Source organism: Myxine glutinosa, chromosome 14 (genome assembly GCF_964187855.1).
Source record: "Myxine glutinosa chromosome 14, kmMyxGlut1.1, whole genome shotgun sequence".
In the NCBI taxonomy this organism is placed as follows: domain Eukaryota; kingdom Metazoa; phylum Chordata; class Myxini; order Myxiniformes; family Myxinidae; genus Myxine; species Myxine glutinosa.
This window is the reverse complement of record NC_136274.1, coordinates 54,262,550-54,283,652: the sequence shown is the minus strand read 5'-3', so window position 1 is coordinate 54,283,652 and position 21,103 is coordinate 54,262,550. Positions and strand designations below refer to the sequence as shown.

Here is a 21,103-nt window from a genome sequence, read left to right as displayed (position 1 = left end):
GGTGAATTATAGTAAGTTCATAGCAAAAATCTAAAGTCCATGTTTTTTTAATATATATATGTGTGATCATGTAACCTGTGAGCAGAATGCGCTCTCTCAAGAATTTAAGGAATAAAGAACAATTGCTCGACTTTGACCACCTTCAAGAGAATCAGCTGATCTTGAGCCTCCCCACATCCATTTTGCTTGAAGAGTGGAACCCACTTGCGCAGTTGTACGTCTACAATGAGGTGATCTTTGTTTGCCAAAGTCTGGGAAGTATTGGTGGACCTGTTGCATACTTTGCCACCGCAGCGCAACCCGTTCCAAAAGCCACAAAGGCTCCAGATGAGTTCCAGGCCTGGTTTGGAATAGATGAGGTGTTCCTTCAATGGAGTAAACCCGTCGATGACGTCGCTGAAACTGGTGGGTTATCAAGACTCACTGTGGATAAAATGCTCTCCTCTCAACGATGTTGAGTAGTAATGACACCAAAATAAGCTTCTGCTCATCTGTTTTTATGCAGCGTGGCAAAACTGGAGCTATGAGGTGGAAGTAATGAACACGAGCTTAAAAGACCAGGTGCTGAGCACTTCACTTGGTCTCCAACATCGGATGGAAGGACTCTCACCAAGCAGCAACTACATCTTTCGTGTTCGTGCCACATCTACCTCCGGTCAAGGCCCATGGACGGCCAATTTCTCTGGGCAGACTCTCCCGCCCAAAGGTAAAGGTATTGTTTTGATTCATCATATATTTTGTTCATCAAACCTTTTTGCTTTCCAAGTTCTCCATCTGTGACATGGAAGGCTACCTTCATTCCTGGATTTTTGACTTCCTCGACTCCTGCAGTCATTGTATTACCATCGATTGAACCCTCTCCTCCCCTCTCCTAGCGAAGGCTGGAGTTCCCCAAGGCAGTGTTTTGGGCCCTGTCTTGTTCCTCATCTAGAAATGCTTGGACTTTGGTCTGATAAATGGAACATGTCCTTCAATCAGGGAAAATCTTATTATCTCGCCTTATCGCTCATCAAACAAACCCACCTGTGTATTTTCTTGATCATCCACTGGAAGAGTTTCAGTCTGTTAAACTTGCAAGGCCTCACCATCAGCTATGACCTTTCCTGGTTCGACCACATAGGAAAGCCTACCTCCAAAGCCAGCTGCAGTCTTGGAATCCTCTGTCAATCCATGTATTTCCTTGGAAAATCAGTTACTCACAGTCTACAAGGCTTTTGTTTGTAACTCAATGGAATAAGTACTACTATCCGCTATGGGCCTGTGCCCCAGCATCACGTCTGCCCCATGGCTTGTCATCGCCAATTCTGACCCAGGATCTTTATTGCCCTCATCATCCTTTCCTAATTCAACCATCTTCCTTGGTAGTTTGAGTTTCCTCTCCTATTCCCTCTCCTCTTTTCCTGTTTGTTCATTCTCTTGATGTTTGTCTCACTGTCATTTCTGCCTTGCTCTCCCATAAGCCTCAAAAAAAAAAAAAAAAAAAAAAAAAAAAAAAATATATATATATATATATATATATATATATATATATATATATTGTTATGTGTATTTTTTTATTTTTTTTGAGGCCATTTTTCCCCGCAAAGCGGGGTTGGCCTTTTTCGGGGACCGTGGTTGTTGTTGTTTTTTGGTCCCCTTTTTGAAGCAATGTTTTACAGCCGGATGCCCTTCCTGCCACCAACCCTGTTTGTCGCCTTTTTACGACACACAGGGAATTACCAGTGAACTGGTACTCAATTTGCCGACCTCGGAAGGATAACAGGCTGAGTCAACCCCCCTGGCGTTAATTCAGCGATCGACCGGGATTCAAACCCATGATCCTTGGATCCTAAGCTGGCACCCTAGCCGTTGGGCTGTATGGGGGTAGGTAATGAAATACCGTAGTCGCGGTAGAATTGTATGGAGTAACGTGCTCTGTATGCCGTGAAGCCACCTCGATGTATTTAAGTTAGGACCGGATGTCCGTGTAAGCGTTGTGTGTCTCCATGCGAGGGGTGGAGCTTTGCTAATTAGTTAGGGCCTATGGATAAATTCCCAGTGTGTAATTGCACTTGTGATTTTTACCTTCGTTCTTATAAAGCTCATTCATCTAGCCATGCGACCGGCCCATGATTAAAATAACATAATCGCCGACGGTACCCAGACAATATGACACCACCCAGCCGAAACTTCTCGATGGGCGCCAAGTTTGGCCATGAGGCCACTCCCCGAAGGACGATTGGTTGGGACAATTCGACGGCACTCGGTGATTGGAGCGTGGGTGACGTCAGAGAGAATGTTCGAGACATTCGGAGCAAAAAGGGAAAGCACCGCCATTTTCTCTCTCTCTTGGCTCAGGGTACGAGCAGGCGCATTCTCTCTCGCTCTGTTCCTCACATGGTAAAAGGCAGTCGCTTTCGCATTCACTCTCTCTGTTCCGGGCATTGGTGAAGACGTACGCATCTCTGTCTCTCTCTCTCTCTCTCTCTCGCTCTCTTGGTATTGGCTCGTGACGGCTGTGCTTCGTGTCGTGTGCGCCTGGGAAGTTCGGGACGGTCGGAGCTCGGTGCAGCCGAACGAGAAGGACCCGACTTCGCGCCATTGCGTGTTTTCCCATGCAGGGATGCGGGACCTGTGACAGCCCCAAACCGTTGTGGAAACCGGAGCTGAGTACCAGCCAACGCACCACACCACATTTATTTTTACTATCGTTTTCCCCTTGTGTTGTAATTGTGTCTGAATGGAGGATCCTCATTTAGGAATTAGATTTTACTGTGCATTCCATTTGTTATCCTGGCATTTATTTTCATTAAACCCATTACTGAGTCTGTGGGTATTGGATAACCCCCCCCCTTCCCCCCCCCGTGTCGTGTCCATCCATGCAAATAAGACCAGGGAACTCTGTTTCCGTTTCCCTCGCGTGCTGAAGAGATAACACCGCCATAGTTTTGGGTAAACGCCTTGGAGTTAAAGCTCGCTTTGGTAATCTGTCACCTTGAGGTCTTCACTACATGGTAGACGCGACTATATATATATATACATATATATATATATATATATATATATATATATATATATATATATATATATATATATATATATATATATATACACACACACTGTATATTAAAACCGAGGATATTTTTTTCGTGATGCTCCAGTTTTCAGATTCGAATTCATTAATGGATCATTGTGCAAAGATAACTGATATGGTTTAGCTATTTAATTCCAACTTTGAAACCCAGTAATCCCTTCCTTGTTAACCTTCTAAAATCCAGGCGAGATCTTCACCGCTCACTCATTTGTTCCTCTCTTCCAGTCTTCCCGCATATGTGGAACTCCCTCCCTAAGTCAGATCAATCAAGCTCATCTCATCCGGGCAGTACATCATGGCCATTCCAAGTGTTCTCCCATTCCCACCAATGATCTTAATTTATTTTATTTATTGAAACAGTTATCGCAAGTTCATAGAGTCACATGTAGTACATCCCAGGGATGACAGGATGGCCTAGAGCTATGCACGCTCGCCTCTAAGCTGTGTGTAGCCAGGGTTCGAATCTGGCCCCAGCTATAAACAGTCATCCCAGTGTTTGTGGGTGCAGGCCATGTGGGTGCTGTCCCTCGGATGGCTATCTGCCAGCATTATTTGGTGGACGTTAAAGATCCCATGGTGTCCTTCATGAAGAGTAGGCGAGTTATCACCGGCATCCTGAACAAATGACTAATTCCTGTCCTAACCAGCAGAGGGAACTGCATCAGCAGCACAGCCACGCCCTCAGCAATTGATGCGACCCCACAGCCTTGTGCTGCATATGGACGAAGAAGAAAAAGAAGAAGAAGAAGACGATATATCACATGCAGCACAAAGACGGGATCGACATCAGTGAACCTTTGCATTTATTACAAGGATATTATCATGCCCTACCTTCATCTAATTTTCTATCATCTTGATCCATGAACATTGATCTTTTAGACGAAAAAAATAATAATCATGCACAGATTGTTGTCTGATGCCTTGAAATGAAAATTCTTAACCTTTTTTGTTTGTTGAGCAGTTGAAGGTGAACAGCCATACATTTGGTTTACGAGTGGTTCTGGCCTGTGGAAAACTGCTCTTGGGGCTCACAATGTACAGACCCTCGTCGTCACAAATGTCACCATCACAGGTGAGTATCCCAAGGTCTTTCAGGTGAGAGAATGGCAGCCCATTGCAAAAGCTTGATGGTCACTTGTGCTACAGTTTTGTGACTGATAAAAACTTGCAGAGATATATCCCCCTTGTAGTGGGGCAACTTAGCATAACAATTGTGCATTTTGTGAGGAAAGCACCAAATTTGGCACACTAGTAGACTCTCCTATTATGAACAGATTTGGATATTGGCATTATTGAGCCATCTCAAATTCAGCCCGCGATGGCTGTGGCAGCCATTTTCCAAAATGACACCTTCAGCTTGTTCCGACGAATTGCATCATCAATTGGCTTGGTCCTTTCCACCAGGCATTCTATGGTGAAAGCCTGGAACTGCTCTTGGCCAATCTTCTTCACATTCCTGACAGTCTCAACTGCAGCAGGACCTGCAATTTCCTTTGTGTCAAGGACAACCAGATCCATGCTCTCTTCCTCAAAGGGGTTGCCAAGCTCTTCTATGACGCTGACAAGGGCGCGGACATCCTTGGCGAAAGAGGTCTGCACACTTCGTGTCTGGTCGTGATGACGTGTGTCCTCTCGCCTCCCCCAGTGTTGATGGCCATCTTGGAACTCTTCTATGGCCCTGGCAACTTCTGGCCCGGCAATCATCCAACGCCGCAGGGCACTTGGGTTGTCAGTGAGGCCGACTGCTCCACCATCTCCTTTGATGCAGGCGTTATTCTGTTCATGCGCCTGGTCGATTGGGATCGAAGAGAACACCTTCTTCGTCTTCTGTACAGTGAAGTTGCCAGCCCTGAATTCTCCGGCTACATCTGGGTGCTTCATTGGGAGTGCAACCGTGTCCCTCAGGTGAACAGGGACCCACCTGGCATGGTGTGTGTGGTCTAAGGCATGGAACCATGGGACCAGTTCCGTCAGGGCATCAAGGTACGTCGTGAATGAAGCCTGCCGCAGAGAACGCACGTAGACCAGTACCAACATCTCTAGTTCCAGCACAGTTGCCCAGTACTGAAAGTTGGGAATGTCTTCTCCTCTCTGGTGACACCAGTCTTCGAACTCAGGCAGGTCTTCTGCATCATCAGCATATGTCATACAGTGGCGTTCATACGCACGGTGTTGCAGGATGTGCAGTGCCGCTGCAGTGATTTGATGAGCTCTTCTTGTGCGGGTGACGTGGGCAACTCGTAGGAAGGAGTCGGCCGTCCCTGGCGTTGCAATCTCAGCTTGCAAATCTGCAAAATCTGCAAATCTTGCAAAAATCAAATCTCTGAATCTGAGATGGCCCAATATCCAGATCTTTTCATAATATGATAGTCTACTAGTGTGCCAAATTTGGTGCTTTCCTCACAAAATGCACAATTGTTATGCTATATTTAGCTTAGCTGCCGGACTATCGATACGACAAGCATGGAAGAATTATTTTATGAGGTTATTTATTTTACCTCTAAAATACAAAAAATTCTGATGAATATTTTTTGCCATTTTTTCAATGACGACAGGTGCGCACGAAGCGAAAATCAGGGTTAAGCAATGATTGGCTCTCTTTATCTGTCCACAGACATCAGTCTCTTATTGGGGAACTACTTCGTTTCAATTTAACTTTATATTTTGAACACTGGAACACTAATTGGAACACGAACACCTGCAGTGTAGCAGTACTTTGGCTCTGCATTCGATGAATTGTACGGAATGTCTCGAGTGTACATCCACAGAGAGTAAAGTCATTTTTTTACTCTGTCCGCTTGTCTGACAGTCAAACAAAATTGTAAACTGTTGCTGTTTTTAAGGACATCATAAAGGACACAAACAACAGATGCAAAGAACTAAAGTAATTAATTTGATAGTGTGGTGTAAAAGATGGTAAGTGGTGGTGAACTTCCCATTCAATGGTTTTGTTTTTGTTTTTTCTCTAAAGCCTTTAAAACCTTTATTTTATTACCCTGCTGCTGTCCTCCCCTCCTACCCATTCCCCACCCCTTCCCTCCCCCCTCACCTCCCTTACTCTAGCCTCCCCTTCGTCCTGCTGCTGTCCTCCCCTCCTACCCATTCCCCACCCCTTCCCTCCCCCCTCACCTCCCTTACTCTAGCCTCCCCTTCGTCCTGCTGCTGTCCTCCCCTCCTACCCATTCCCCACCCCTTCCCTCCCCCCTCACCTCCCTTACTCTAGCCTCCCCTTCGTCCTGCTGCTGTCCTCCCCTCCTACCCATTCCCCACCCCTTCCCTCCCCCCTCACCTCCCTTACTCTAGCCTCCCCTTCGTCCTGCTGCTGTCCTCCCCTCCTAACCATTCCCCACCCCTTCCCTCCCCCCTCACCTCCCTTACTCTAGCCTCCCCTTCGTCCTGCTGCTGTCATCCCCTCCTACCCATTCCCCACCCTTCCCTCCCCCCTCACCTCCCTTACTCTAGCCTCCCCTTCGTCCTGCTGCTGTCCTCCCCTCCTAACCATTCCCCACCCCTTCCCTCCCCCCTCACCTCCCTTACTCTAGCCTCCCCTTCGTCCTGCTGCTGTCATCCCCTCCTACCCATTCCCCACCCCTTCCCTCCCCCCTCACCTCCCTTACTCTAGCCTCCCCTTCGTCCTGCTGCTGTCATCCCCTCCTACCCATTCCCCACCCCTTCCCTCCCCCCTCACCTCCCTTACTCTAGCCTCCCCTTCGTCCTGCTGCTGTCCTCCCCTCCTACCCATTCCCCACCCCTTCCCTCCCCCCTCACCTCCCTTACTCTAGCCTCCCCTTCGTCCTGCTGCTGTCATCCCCTCCTACCCATTCCCCACCCCTTCCCTCCCCCCTCACCTCCCTTACTCTAGCCTCCCCTTCGTCCTGCTGCTGTCCTCCCCTCCTACCCATTCCCCACCCCTTCCCTCCCCCCTCACCTCCCTTACTCTAGCCTCCCCTTCGTCCTGCTGCTGTCCTCCCCTCCTAACCATTCCCCACCCCTTCCCTCCCCCCTCACCTCCCTTACTCTACCCTCCCCTTCGTCCTGCTGCTGTCATCCCCTCCTACCCATTCCCCACCCCTTCCCTCCCCCCTCACCTCCCTTACTCTAGCCTCCCCTTCGTCCTGCTGCTGTCATCCCCTCCTACCCATTCCCCACCCCTTCCCTCCCCCCTCACCTCCCTTACTCTAGCCTCCCCTTCGTCCTGCTGCTGTCATCCCCTCCTACCCATTCCCCACCCCTTCCCTCCCCCCTCACCTCCCTTACTCTAGCCTCCCCTTCGTCCTGCTGCTGTCATCCCCTCCTACCCATTCCCCACCCCTTCCCTCCCCCCTCACCTCCCTTACTCTAGCCTCCCCTTCGTCCTGCTGCTGTCCTCCCCTCCTACCCATTCCCCACCCCTTCCCTCCCCCCTCACCTCCCTTACTCTAGCCTCCCCTTCGTCCTGCTGCTGTCCTCCCCTCCTAACCATTCCCCACCCCTTCCCTCCCCCCTCACCTCCCTTACTCTAGCCTCCCCTTCGTCCTGCTGCTGTCATCCCCTCCTACCCATTCCCCACCCCTTCCCTCCCCCCTCACCTCCCTTACTCTAGCCTCCCCTTCGTCCTGCTGCTGTCATCCCCTCCTACCCATTCCCCACCCCTTCCCCCCTCACCTCCCTTACTCTAGCCTCCCCTTCGTCCTGCTGCTGTCATCTCCTCCTACCCATTCCCCACCCCTTCCCTCCCCCCTCACCTCCCTTACTCTAGCCTCCCCTTCGTCCTGCTGCTGTCCTCCCCTCCTACCCATTCCCCACCCCTTCCCTCCCCCCTCACCTCCCTTACTCTAGCCTCCCCTTCGTCCTGCTGCTGTCCTCCCCTCCTAACCATTCCCCACCCCTTCCCTCCCCCCTCACCTCCCTTACTCTAGCCTCCCCTTCGTCCTGCTGCTGTCATCCCCTCCTACCCATTCCCCACCCCTTCCCTCCCCCCTCACCTCCCTTACTCTAGCCTCCCCTTCGTCCTGCTGCTGTCATCCCCTCCTACCCATTCCCCACCCCTTCCCTCCCCCCTCACCTCCCTTACTCTAGCCTCCCCTTCGTCCTGCTGCTGTCATCCCCTCCTACCCATTCCCCACCCCTTCCCCCCTCACCTCCCTTACTCTAGCCTCCCCTTCGTCCTGCTGCTGTCATCTCCTCCTACCCATTCCCCACCCCTTCCCTCCCCCCTCACCTCCCTTACTCTAGCCTCCCCTTCGTCCTGCTGCTGTCCTCCCCTCCTACCCATTCCCCACCCCTTCCCTCCCCCCTCACCTCCCTTACTCTAGCCTCCCCTTCGTCCTGCTGCTGTCCTCCCCTCCTACCCATTCCCCACCCCTTCCCTCCCCCCTCACCTCCCTTACTCTAGCCTCCCCTTCGTCCTGCTGCTGTCATCCCCTCCTACCCATTCCCCACCCCTTCCCTCCCCCCTCACCTCCCTTACTCTAGCCTCCCCTTCGTCCTGCTGCTGTCATCCCCTCCTACCCATTCCCCACCCCTTCCCTCCCCCCTCACCTCCCTTACTCTAGCCTCCCCTTCGTCCTGCTGCTGTCCTCCCCTCCTACCCATTCCCCACCCCTTCCCTCCCCCCTCACCTCCCTTACTCTAGCCTCCCCTTCGTCCTGCTGCTGTCCTCCCCTCCTAACCATTCCCCACCCCTTCCCTCCCCCCTCACCTCCCTTACTCTAGCCTCCCCTTCGTCCTGCTGCTGTCATCCCCTCCTACCCATTCCCCACCCCTTCCCTCCCCCCTCACCTCCCTTACTCTAGCCTCCCCTTCGTCCTGCTGCTGTCCTCCCCTCCTAACCATTCCCCACCCCTTCCCTCCCCCCTCACCTCCCTTACTCTAGCCTCCCCTTCGTCCTGCTGCTGTCATCCCCTCCTACCCATTCCCCACCCCTTCCCTCCCCCCTCACCTCCCTTACTCTAGCCTCCCCTTCGTCCTGCTGCTGTCATCCCCTCCTACCCATTCCCCACCCCTTCCCTCCCCCCTCACCTCCCTTACTCTAGCCTCCCCTTCGTCCTGCTGCTGTCCTCCCCTCCTACCCATTCCCCACCCCTTCCCTCCCCCCTCACCTCCCTTACTCTAGCCTCCCCTTCGTCCTGCTGCTGTCATCCCCTCCTACCCATTCCCCACCCCTTCCCTCCCCCCTCACCTCCCTTACTCTAGCCTCCCCTTCGTCCTGCTGCTGTCCTCCCCTCCTACCCATTCCCCACCCCTTCCCTCCCCCCTCACCTCCCTTACTCTAGCCTCCCCTTCGTCCTGCTGCTGTCCTCCCCTCCTAACCATTCCCCACCCCTTCCCTCCCCCCTCACCTCCCTTACTCTAGCCTCCCCTTCGTCCTGCTGCTGTCATCCCCTCCTACCCATTCCCCACCCCTTCCCTCCCCCCTCACCTCCCTTACTCTAGCCTCCCCTTCGTCCTGCTGCTGTCATCCCCTCCTACCCATTCCCCACCCCTTCCCTCCCCCCTCACCTCCCTTACTCTAGCCTCCCCTTCGTCCTGCTGCTGTCATCCCCTCCTACCCATTCCCCACCCCTTCCCTCCCCCCTCACCTCCCTTACTCTAGCCTCCCCTTCGTCCTGCTGCTGTCATCCCCTCCTACCCATTCCCCACCCCTTCCCTCCCCCCTCACCTCCCTTACTCTAGCCTCCCCTTCGTCCTGCTGCTGTCCTCCCCTCCTACCCATTCCCCACCCCTTCCCTCCCCCCTCACCTCCCTTACTCTAGCCTCCCCTTCGTCCTGCTGCTGTCCTCCCCTCCTAACCATTCCCCACCCCTTCCCTCCCCCCTCACCTCCCTTACTCTAGCCTCCCCTTCGTCCTGCTGCTGTCATCCCCTCCTACCCATTCCCCACCCCTTCCCTCCCCCCTCACCTCCCTTACTCTAGCCTCCCCTTCGTCCTGCTGCTGTCATCCCCTCCTACCCATTCCCCACCCCTCCTCCCCCTCACCTCCCTTACTCTAGCCTCCCCTTCGTCCTGCTGCTGTCATCTCCTCCTACCCATTCCCCACCCCTTCCCTCCCCCCTCACCTCCCTTACTCTAGCCTCCCCTTCGTCCTGCTGCTGTCCTCCCCTCCTACCCATTCCCCACCCCTTCCCTCCCCCCTCACCTCCCTTACTCTAGCCTCCCCTTCGTCCTGCTGCTGTCCTCCCCTCCTAACCATTCCCCACCCCTTCCCTCCCCCCTCACCTCCCTTACTCTAGCCTCCCCTTCGTCCTGCTGCTGTCATCCCCTCCTACCCATTCCCCACCCCTTCCCTCCCCCCTCACCTCCCTTACTCTAGCCTCCCCTTCGTCCTGCTGCTGTCATCCCCTCCTACCCATTCCCCACCCCTTCCCTCCCCCCTCACCTCCCTTACTCTAGCCTCCCCTTCGTCCTGCTGCTGTCATCCCCTCCTACCCATTCCCCACCCCTTCCCCCTCACCTCCCTTACTCTAGCCTCCCCTTCGTCCTGCTGCTGTCATCTCCTCCTACCCATTCCCCACCCCTTCCCTCCCCCCTCACCTCCCTTACTCTAGCCTCCCCTTCGTCCTGCTGCTGTCCTCCCCTCCTACCCATTCCCCACCCCTTCCCTCCCCCCTCACCTCCCTTACTCTAGCCTCCCCTTCGTCCTGCTGCTGTCATCCCCTCCTACCCATTCCCCACCCCTTCCCTCCCCCCTCACCTCCCTTACTCTAGCCTCCCCTTCGTCCTGCTGCTGTCATCCCCTCCTACCCATTCCCCACCCCTTCCCTCCCCCCTCACCTCCCTTACTCTAGCCTCCCCTTCGTCCTGCTGCTGTCATCCCCTCCTACCCATTCCCCACCCCTTCCCTCCCCCCTCACCTCCCTTACTCTAGCCTCCCCTTCGTCCTGCTGCTGTCATCCCCTCCTACCCATTCCCCACCCCTTCCCTCCCCCCTCACCTCCCTTACTCTAGCCTCCCCTTCGTCCTGCTGCTGTCCTCCCCTCCTACCCATTCCCCACCCCTTCCCTCCCCCCTCACCTCCCTTACTCTAGCCTCCCCTTCGTCCTGCTGCTGTCATCTCCTCCTACCCATTCCCCACCCCTTCCCTCCCCCCTCACCTCCCTTACTCTAGCCTCCCCTTCGTCCTGCTGCTGTCCTCCCCTCCTACCCATTCCCCACCCCTTCCCTCCCCCCTCACCTCCCTTACTCTAGCCTCCCCTTCGTCCTGCTGCTGTCATCCCCTCCTACCCATTCCCCACCCCTTCCCTCCCCCCTCACCTCCCTTACTCTAGCCTCCCCTTCGTCCTGCTGCTGTCATCCCCTCCTACCCATTCCCCACCCCTTCCCTCCCCCCTCACCTCCCTTACTCTAGCCTCCCCTTCGTCCTGCTGCTGTCATCCCCTCCTACCCATTCCCCACCCCTTCCCTCCCCCCTCACCTCCCTTACTCTAGCCTCCCCTTCGTCCTGCTGCTGTCATCCCCTCCTACCCATTCCCCACCCCTTCCCTCCCCCCTCACCTCCCTTACTCTAGCCCCCCCTTCGTCCTGCTGCTGTCCTCCCCTCCTACCCATTCCCCACCCCTTCCCTCCCCCCTCACCTCCCTTACTCTAGCCTCCCCTTCGTCCTGCTGCTGTCCTCCCCTCCTAACCATTCCCCACCCCTTCCCTCCCCCCTCACCTCCCTTACTCTAGCCTCCCCTTCGTCCTGCTGCTGTCATCCCCTTCACCTCCCTTACTCTAGCCTCCCCTTCGTCCTGCTGCTGTCATCTCCTCCTACCCATTCCCCACCCCTTCCCTCCCCCCTCACCTCCCTTACTCTAGCCTCCCCTTCGTCCTGCTGCTGTCCTCCCCTCCTACCCATTCCCCACCCCTTCCCTCCCCCCTCACCTCCCTTACTCTAGCCTCCCCTTCGTCCTGCTGCTGTCCTCCCCTCCTAACCATTCCCCACCCCTTCCCTCCCCCCTCACCTCCCTTACTCTAGCCTCCCCTTCGTCCTGCTGCTGTCATCCCCTCCTACCCATTCCCCACCCCTTCCCTCCCCCCTCACCTCCCTTACTCTAGCCTCCCCTTCGTCCTGCTGCTGTCATCCCCTCCTACCCATTCCCCACCCCTTCCCCCTCACCTCCCTTACTCTAGCCTCCCCTTCGTCCTGCTGCTGTCATCTCCTCCTACCCATTCCCCACCCCTTCCCTCCCCCCTCACCTCCCTTACTCTAGCCTCCCCTTCGTCCTGCTGCTGTCCTCCCTCCTACCCATTCCCCACCCCTTCCCTCCCCCCTCACCTCCCTTACTCTAGCCTCCCCTTCGTCCTGCTGCTGTCCTCCCCTCCTAACCATTCCCCACCCCTTCCCTCCCCCCTCACCTCCCTTACTCTAGCCTCCCCTTCGTCCTGCTGCTGTCATCCCCTCCTACCCATTCCCCACCCCTTCCCTCCCCCCTCACCTCCCTTACTCTAGCCTCCCCTTCGTCCTGCTGCTGTCATCCCCTCCTACCCATTCCCCACCCCTTCCCTCCCCCCTCACCTCCCTTACTCTAGCCTCCCCTTCGTCCTGCTGCTGTCATCCCCTCCTACCCATTCCCCACCCCTTCCCCCCTCACCTCCCTTACTCTAGCCTCCCCTTCGTCCTGCTGCTGTCATCTCCTCCTACCCATTCCCCACCCCTTCCCTCCCCCCTCACCTCCCTTACTCTAGCCTCCCCTTCGTCCTGCTGCTGTCCTCCCCTCCTACCCATTCCCCACCCCTTCCCTCCCCCCTCACCTCCCTTACTCTAGCCTCCCCTTCGTCCTGCTGCTGTCATCCCCTCCTACCCATTCCCCACCCCTTCCCTCCCCCCTCACCTCCCTTACTCTAGCCTCCCCTTCGTCCTGCTGCTGTCATCCCCTCCTACCCATTCCCCACCCCTTCCCTCCCCCCTCACCTCCCTTACTCTAGCCTCCCCTTCGTCCTGCTGCTGTCATCCCCTCCTACCCATTCCCCACCCCTTCCCTCCCCCCTCACCTCCCTTACTCTAGCCTCCCCTTCGTCCTGCTGCTGTCCTCCCCTCCTACCCATTCCCCACCCCTTCCCTCCCCCCTCACCTCCCTTACTCTAGCCTCCCCTTCGTCCTGCTGCTGTCCTCCCCTCCTAACCATTCCCCACCCCTTCCCTCCCCCCTCACCTCCCTTACTCTAGCCTCCCCTTCGTCCTGCTGCTGTCATCCCCTCCTACCCATTCCCCACCCCTTCCCTCCCCCCTCACCTCCCTTACTCTAGCCTCCCCTTCGTCCTGCTGCTGTCATCCCTCCTCCCATTCCCCACCCCTTCCCCCCTCACCTCCCTTACTCTAGCCTCCCTTCGTCCTGCTGCTGTCATCCCTCCTACCCATTCCCCACCCCCTTCCCCCTCACCTCCCTTACTCTGAGCCTCCCCTTCGTCCTGCTGCTGTCATCTCCTCCTACCCATTCCCCACCCCTTCCCTCCCCCCTCACCTCCCTTACTCTAGCCTCCCCTTCGTCCTGCTGCTGTCCTCCCCTCCTACCCATTCCCCACCCCTTCCTCCCCTCACCCCCTCCCCCCCTCGCCTCACCCTCCCCCCCTCACCTCCCTTACTCTAGCCTCCCCTTCGTCCTGCTGCTGTCCTCCCCTCCTAACCATTCCCCACCCCTTCCCTCCCCCCTCACCTCCCTTACTCTAGCCTCCCCTTCGTCCTGCTGCTGTCATCCCCTCCTACCCATTCCCCACCCCTTCCCTCCCCCCTCACCTCCCTTACTCTAGCCTCCCCTTCGTCCTGCTGCTGTCATCCCCTCCTACCCATTCCCCACCCCTTCCCTCCCCCCTCACCTCCCTTACTCTAGCCTCCCCTTCGTCCTGCTGCTGTCCTCCCCTCCTAACCATTCCCCACCCCTTCCCTCCCCCCTCACCTCCCTTACTCTAGCCTCCCCTTCGTCCTGCTGCTGTCATCCCCTCCTACCCATTCCCCACCCCTTCCCTCCCCCCTCACCTCCCTTACTCTAGCCTCCCCTTCGTCCTGCTGCTGTCATCCCCTCCTACCCATTCCCCACCCCTTCCCTCCCCCCTCACCTCCCTTTCTCTAGCCTCCCCTTCGTCCTGCTGCTGTCATCCCCTCTTACCCATTCCCCACCCCTTCCCTCCCCCCTCACCTCCCTTACTCTAGCCTCCCCTTCGTCCTGCTGCTGTCATCCCCTCCTACCCATTCCCCACCCCTTCCCTCCCCCCTCACCTCCCTTACTCTAGCCTCCCCTTCGTCCTGCTGCTGTCATCCCCTCCTACCCATTCCCCACCCCTTCCCTCCCCCCTCACCTCCCTTACTCTAGCCTCCCCTTCGTCCTGCTGCTGTCATCCCCTCCTACCCATTCCCCACCCCTTCCCTCCCCCCTCACCTCCCTTACTCTAGCCTCCGCTTCGTCCTGCTGCTGTCATCCCCTCCTACCCATTCCCCACCCCTTCCCTCCCCCCTCACCTCCCTTACTCTAGCCTCCCCTTCGTCCTGCTGCTGTCATCCCCTCCTACCCATTCCCCACCCCTTCCCTCCCCCCTCACCTCCCTTACTCTAGCCTCCCCTTCGTCCTGCTGCTGTCATCCCCTCCTACCCATTCCCCACCCCTTCCCTCCCCCCTCACCTCCCTTACTCTAGCCTCCGCTTCGTCCTGCTGCTGTCATCCCCTCCTACCCATTCCCCACCCCTTCCCTCCCCCCTCACCTCCCTTACTCTAGCCTCCCCTTCGTCCTGCTGCTGTCATCCCCTCCTACCCATTCCCCACCCCTTCCCTCCCCCCTCACCTCCCTTACTCTAGCCTCCCCTTCGTCCTGCTGCTGTCATCCCCTCCTACCCATTCCCCACCCCTTCCCTCCCCCCTCACCTCCCTTACTCTAGCCTCCCCTTCGTCCTGCTGCTGTCATCCCCTCTTACCCATTCCCCACCCCTTCCCTCCCCCCTCACTTCCCTTACTCTAGCCTCCCCTTCCTCCTGCTGTCCTCCCCTCCTACCCATTCCCCACCCCTTCCCTCACCCCTCACCTCCCTTACTCTAGCCTCCCCTTCGTCCTGCTGCTGTCATCCCCTCCTACCCATTCCCCACCCCTTCCCTCCCCCCTCACCTCCTTTACTCTAGCCTCCCCTTCGTCCTGCTGCTGTCATCCCCTCCTACCCATTCCCCACCCCTTCCCTCCCCCCTCATCTCCCTTACTCTACGCCCTCACCATTGAAATTAGAATTGATGCCCTGTATCTCTGGGATGGAATTCATCATCTTTACATGACTTTAACCTTTCTTAATGGAGATGGACGTTGTGTTTAGACATTTAAGGTTGGCCATTCTGCCCACATTTTCCGTAATTCCTCTGCCATACAGATCTGACATGGGTGGACAGCTTCCTATATGGAAGCTTGTCTTCAGGAGGGGTGCGGATGTGGTCACTGGATGAGTCTCATGACCTGCCAATCACGGTGCCCAAGGTTAACCTGACCACAGCCATTGCTGTTGACTGGCTGGGGGGCAGGTTTTACTGGGGAGACGGAGAGACCTATAAGGTCAGTACTGAGTCAATGTATGGCTATTGACACTCAAGACTGCTCAATGTTGACCAATGTGATGGAGGAGGGGGTCTAGAGAAAGGCAGGCAGACTTTGTAAGTTTCCAGTGTTTGTGAACTCATGATACACAAGTGGAGCGGTCAGGTTTTTCATGTTTGATGGGAGACGTTGATGATGTCTCCTTTTTTTTCTTGGGACTATTGTTAGTATCATAGTTGAGAGATCTTTTCGAACACCCTTTGTGACATTCCTTAATGCCATCTTTTTTTTCTTTCTTTTTTTAACTGGGGGAGACATTTTTGCGAAAATGCGGACGGATGATTCTAGGTCCACAGACTTGTGGTCAGTAATTGTTGAGCGGGACATTGTGGATGGTCCCTTTCAGAACACCCTCCGATTTGGTTGTCATCGGACCATACGCTCAACTGTCATATGGATGATCCTTTCTGATTTCTCATTGATAGAAAGACCTTTGGAATTGCTGCATTTTCCTCCTGACTTTATTCGGGAGCCATATGTATATTATGTAAGCTTTGGGGTTGTGGGAGGAATGGGGGTCGGGGTTAAATAGAGAATGCTTAAATTAACAAAAGAAAACAAACAGGAGAGATTGTCGGTTGAGGGAGTGTGCAAGGAGTGGTGGGAGAAGGGAAAGAAGGTTGGAAGGAAATGGGAGTAATTGTGGCTGGGGTGAGGGTTGTTAGGCCGGTAAAGCTCCAAGTAAGCCCGGCTAAAGGATAACTCACAGGAATACATTGTCCTTTCGAAGAACCTCCTTGAGCAGGAGGTTGGGACCAAAAGTCATTGACTTGCATGAAACTTTGACCTCAGTCAAGGCCTGTACTTTTATCCCCACAGCTGGTTCGCATGGCCCTTCCTTCTGGACCACCCGAGGTGGTGATGGACACTACCGATGGTCCTGTTTTGGATTTGGCGCTGGATGCTGTGAATGGACATATGTATTGGACTAATGGTGTCCGTCTTTGGGGAGCATTTCTCAATGGCTGGTCACCAGTCAACTATACAGTTCAGCAGGGAGTAAATGTAGGTTTTAACCTTCTAAGGATGTAAACGCACAACAAGCATTTTAACGTTTACCCGGAATTGGCAATCCGACTTTCAGTGGAAATGTGTCACTTGGACATTGTTTGTCACAGATTTCATGTCTGACTGTGGTCTTGGACCATGACGGCTTGTACTGGCTTACTCAGGACAGTGCATCTTCTGCGTCCATTTTCCGTGTGAAGTTGCTGAAGTCCGGGTAAGTTATAAACTCCTTTGTGAAATACCGGATCGTTCAATTCGTACGCAGCCTATGCCTGCTGGTTGCATCATTCCTCGGAGCACAGCTGTGCCGTTGATGCAGTGCCCCCCTATAGGTTAGAGTCGGAATTTGTGATTTGTTCATGGTGCTGGCGATAGCTCGCCTACTCTTCGCGAAGCACACAGTGGGATCTTTTATGTCCACCGACTGAGCTAATGCTGGCGGATGGGACACCGAGTTTAACGTCCATCCGAGGAACGGCGCACGCATTGTTGAATCACCCTGCTTACGAGACACTGGCACGACATTTTATAGCTGGACCGAGATTCGAACCCAGGCTAGACAGCTTAAAGAACAATGTGCATACCTCGAGGTCCTCCAGGCCATCCTGTCAGCCAAATACCAGGCAATCCATCTCTGAAGCTTCATGTTCGCTGATTGACTTATTCATGTACTTTGATCTGTCTAACTGGAAATTCTATTTAATTTATCCAGGGTAATTGTTTTTGTTTTTTTCTATGCAAGACAGAGGCTCGTGTAAGAGCTAACATTGATCACAAAAACACAAACTGACACATAAAACATAAAACATATAATAAAGGGAGCGGGAGAACAAGATGGAGAGCAGGGACATCGGGAGATCTGTGGGAGGGAGAGGGCTTGGGGACACTGCTAGGACTTCCAGGACAGAAGTCGGTATTTTAAAAAAGTGGATCTTGGGTGAATTAGTGGGGGTAGAAAAGATGAAGGTTTTGGATGGGGGAAGATAAGAGATGGTGGTGAACAGCAGTTTTAAAGACCTGGAAGGAGGAGTGGGATTGAAGAGAGTGAGGGAGTTTGTTCCAGAGGTGGGAGAAAAGAGGAATGAAGGAGTGAAGGTGAGCGGAGAGCCGAGATTTCGGCAGTTTAACCATCAGAGGATTGCTGGCAGATCTTGTGCGACCTGTAGGAATATTTGGGGGACAGAGCCCAGAGAGAGCTGGAGGAGCAAGGCCGGAGAGGAGTCGGTAGAAGACAGAAAGACCACCCACCTGCCTGCGGTGAGTGAGTGAAAGGCCCTTGGAGTTAGCTTCATCGCGGGAGATTCCAATGATTCTGAAAGCTTTGGTTTCAACAGCGTGAAGACGAGCTAGGTGTGAGGCAGGAGCACCAGCTCAGAGGGGAGAGCAGTACTCCATTGAGCTGCGGATGAAAGCCTTGTATGTGGTGAGGAGCTCAGGTGTGCCTAGGAAGGACTTCGCACGACGGAGGATGCCCAGTCGGCGACTGGCTTTGGAGGCCAGATTTGTTCAAATTTGTTCCTTTTTGCATGACAAATCCAGGATGTCATCCATGACCATAAGTGAAAATTGTTAAAAAGTACAGTGAGCCCACTGTAGCACTAACTAAGTCGTTTGGGCAAGGATTTAGAACTTTTGCTGGGTGCGGCACACAATGGCCTATTGTTTCTGAAGGCTCCATGGGGTCTTTTTTCTGTAGCCCTTTTTGTCTCCATTTCTGATGTTCCCACCGGAAAGTCAGCCTACTTTTTCATACCTGCTTGTGAATGTACAATGACCTGCTTGTGAATCTTTCTGTTCGACACCTGCACTGTCACTCTAAAAGTAGTTACGAAGCAACTTTTGGACATGATAAATTTGGATGTATTTTGTTTGTTCAGAACAATGGTGCCGGACAAGCCGACAAAGGTGCTGTTCATGGACGATGACCACAATGGAGGTTGGGGCCTATCCTATTACAGTGCCCGGCTGGTCTGGATGGATGCAATGGGGGAAATAGTTGTGCAGAGTTTGCCAGGAAATGCAAGTCGATCGCCAACAGTATCCCATGGTCTCGGCTATCGTGCCCTTACACTCGTTCAGCCGACATTGCAGCCGTTACCAGGTAGTTGATTAATTATTTATAAAAAATCAATGGCAACTAAGAACCTGTCGATTTTGTGTCCTGCTGATGTGATTGGTTAAGACTGGGAGTAATTGTCCATTGGCAATTTCACAACTCACTGTTGTTGTTTTGGTATTTTGCCAGATAGGTACTCCTATAAGCCGCTGGTGGTACCCTCACAAATACCTGCCAATTCAGTACACATTGCAGGAACATTCGATCGGTTCAATATTTCTTGGGCACCCTCGCTGGAGGTGGAATACGGCCAGGTGTATTACAGCCTGGTCATGGAAATCCTGGATCCGGACTCGCAGACTGTAAGAATTGTAAGTGAGTGCAGCCTTTATGGACTGTTTAACTCTTTCCCAAAGAGACTTTGCTGATGTCTGTGCTGGTAAGAAGATACCTGGCCGGTGTACCGGTGCACATATCTTCGGTGAGAAATTTGAATATACATTTGGATGTGCAAAATTTTCTGAATAATCAGCGATTAAACGGTGTCTTACAGAACCTCGACAAACCAAATTTTGAAGTGAAGAAGAATCTTGGCCTTCTTCCAAACACTTTGTTTAATGTCACCATTCAAGCCCTCACCTACTGGGGAATGGCCTCACCAACCATGGTTACCCTCAGGTCTCCACCACAAGGTAAGAACAAACAGGCAAATTGACATTCAATAGTATATGTATGTATATATATATGTAAGTATGTATATAAAAAGTAAGTACACCCCATGTAAAGTTTTGACTTTTTCAACATACAGCTATTTGATCTTCATTTCAACAATATTGACAGATAAAGGTGATATAATATAACAAATATCACGAAACATTTACATTTTGTAGTCCATTGTATAATTTAAATAAACATAAATGCAAATTTCACATGTGGAAAAAGTAAGTACACCCTTGGCTCTAATAGGTGGTATTGCCCCCTTTGGAAGAAACAACCTCAAGTAGGCGTTTCTTATAACTGTCTACCAGTCTGTGACATCGACTGGGAGAATTTTTTGCCCACTCCTCTATGCAGAATTCTTTCAGCTGTGCGATGTTTGAGGGGTTTCTTGCATGCACAGCTCGTTACAAATCCCCCCACAACATCTCGATGGGATTTCGATCCGGGCTTTGACTTGGCCATTCCAGAACCTTCCATTTCTTTCTTTTCAGGCATTCCTTGGTGGATTTACTGGTATGTTTAGGGTCATTGTCATGTTGCAAGGTCCACCTTCGGTTGAGCTTCAACTTTGCGACAGATGGCCTCACATTATCATCAAGCACCCTCTGGTACAATGAAGAATTCATCGTGGATTCTATGATGGTGAGCTGCCCAGGCCCTGATGCAGCAAAGCTGCCCCAAACCATAATGTTTCCACCACCATGCTTTACAGTTGGTATCAGGTTCTTGTGGTCAAATGCTGTCTTTGGTTTTCGCCAAACATGTCTTCTGGTACTGTGGCCAAATAGCTCTACCATTGACTCATCTGTCCAGAGCACATTGTTCCAGAAGTGCTGGTCTTTGCCTCGATGTTCATTGACAAACTTTAGTCTTGCCCTGATGTTCTTTCTGGACAGCAATGGTTTCCTCCTGGCACACCTCCCATGTAGATCAAATTGGTGCAGCCTCTTTCTAATGGTAGACTTGTGCACTTTGACATCAACAGTGGCAAGAGCTACCTGTAGGTCCCGTGATGACATTCTGGGGTTCTTAGAGACTTCTTTCAGCATCTTGCGGGTCTGCTCTCAGGCTGAACTTGCTGGGGCGGCCTGGCCTGAACAAGTTGGCAGTTGTTTGGAATCTTCTCCACTTATAGATGATCTTCCGGACAGTCGAATGATTGATTTCAAATTGTTTGGAGATCTTTTTAAAACCCTTCCCAGACTCGTAGGCATCTATACCCTTCTTTCTGAAGGCCTCAGAGAGCTCTTTTGATCTAGGCATGGTGATGCCGCACACTTCAATAACAAAGAGCAAACCAAACTAAATGTCTGAGGTTTAAATAAGACAGGTTCCTCCAAGATCCTCTCTAACGATGTTCTAATCATTTGCACCTGAGCTGGTGCACCAGATTCTAATTTTAGGTATTCGAAGTAGTGATAAATGTGGGGGTGTACTTAATTTTTCTACATGCGAAATTTGCATTTATGTTTATTTAAATTATACAATGGACTACAAAATGTAAATGTTTCATGATATTTGTTATATTATATCACCTTTATCTCTCAATATTGTTGAAATGAAGATCAAATAGCTGTATGTTGAAATATGTTGAAAACGTCAAAACTTTACACGGGGTGTACTTACTTTTTCACGTGACTGTATATATATATTGTTGCGGATCCGGGGGTCGGCGCTCCCCTTACCAAGGGGGGGGGGGGGTTAATGCCCTTATCTTTTACAC

The 21,103-nt window shown here is 53.1% G+C and overlaps 1 protein-coding gene across 1 annotated transcript in view; it reads left to right on the top strand.

The window, feature by feature from the left end:
- Nucleotides 1-21,103, top strand: part of LOC137439787 (uncharacterized) — a 141,932-nt gene that overhangs the window by 38,735 nt on the left and 82,094 nt on the right. The window contains exons 11-19 of the mRNA XM_068135881.2: nucleotides 86-405; nucleotides 506-706; nucleotides 4,035-4,145; nucleotides 15,376-15,554; nucleotides 16,416-16,601; nucleotides 16,715-16,818; nucleotides 18,482-18,705; nucleotides 18,850-19,031; nucleotides 19,214-19,352. Coding sequence (XP_067991982.2) covers nucleotides 86-405; nucleotides 506-706; nucleotides 4,035-4,145; nucleotides 15,376-15,554; nucleotides 16,416-16,601; nucleotides 16,715-16,818; nucleotides 18,482-18,705; nucleotides 18,850-19,031; nucleotides 19,214-19,352 — 1,646 coding nt within the window. The remainder of the gene's footprint in view (nucleotides 1-85; nucleotides 406-505; nucleotides 707-4,034; nucleotides 4,146-15,375; nucleotides 15,555-16,415; nucleotides 16,602-16,714; nucleotides 16,819-18,481; nucleotides 18,706-18,849; nucleotides 19,032-19,213; nucleotides 19,353-21,103) is intronic.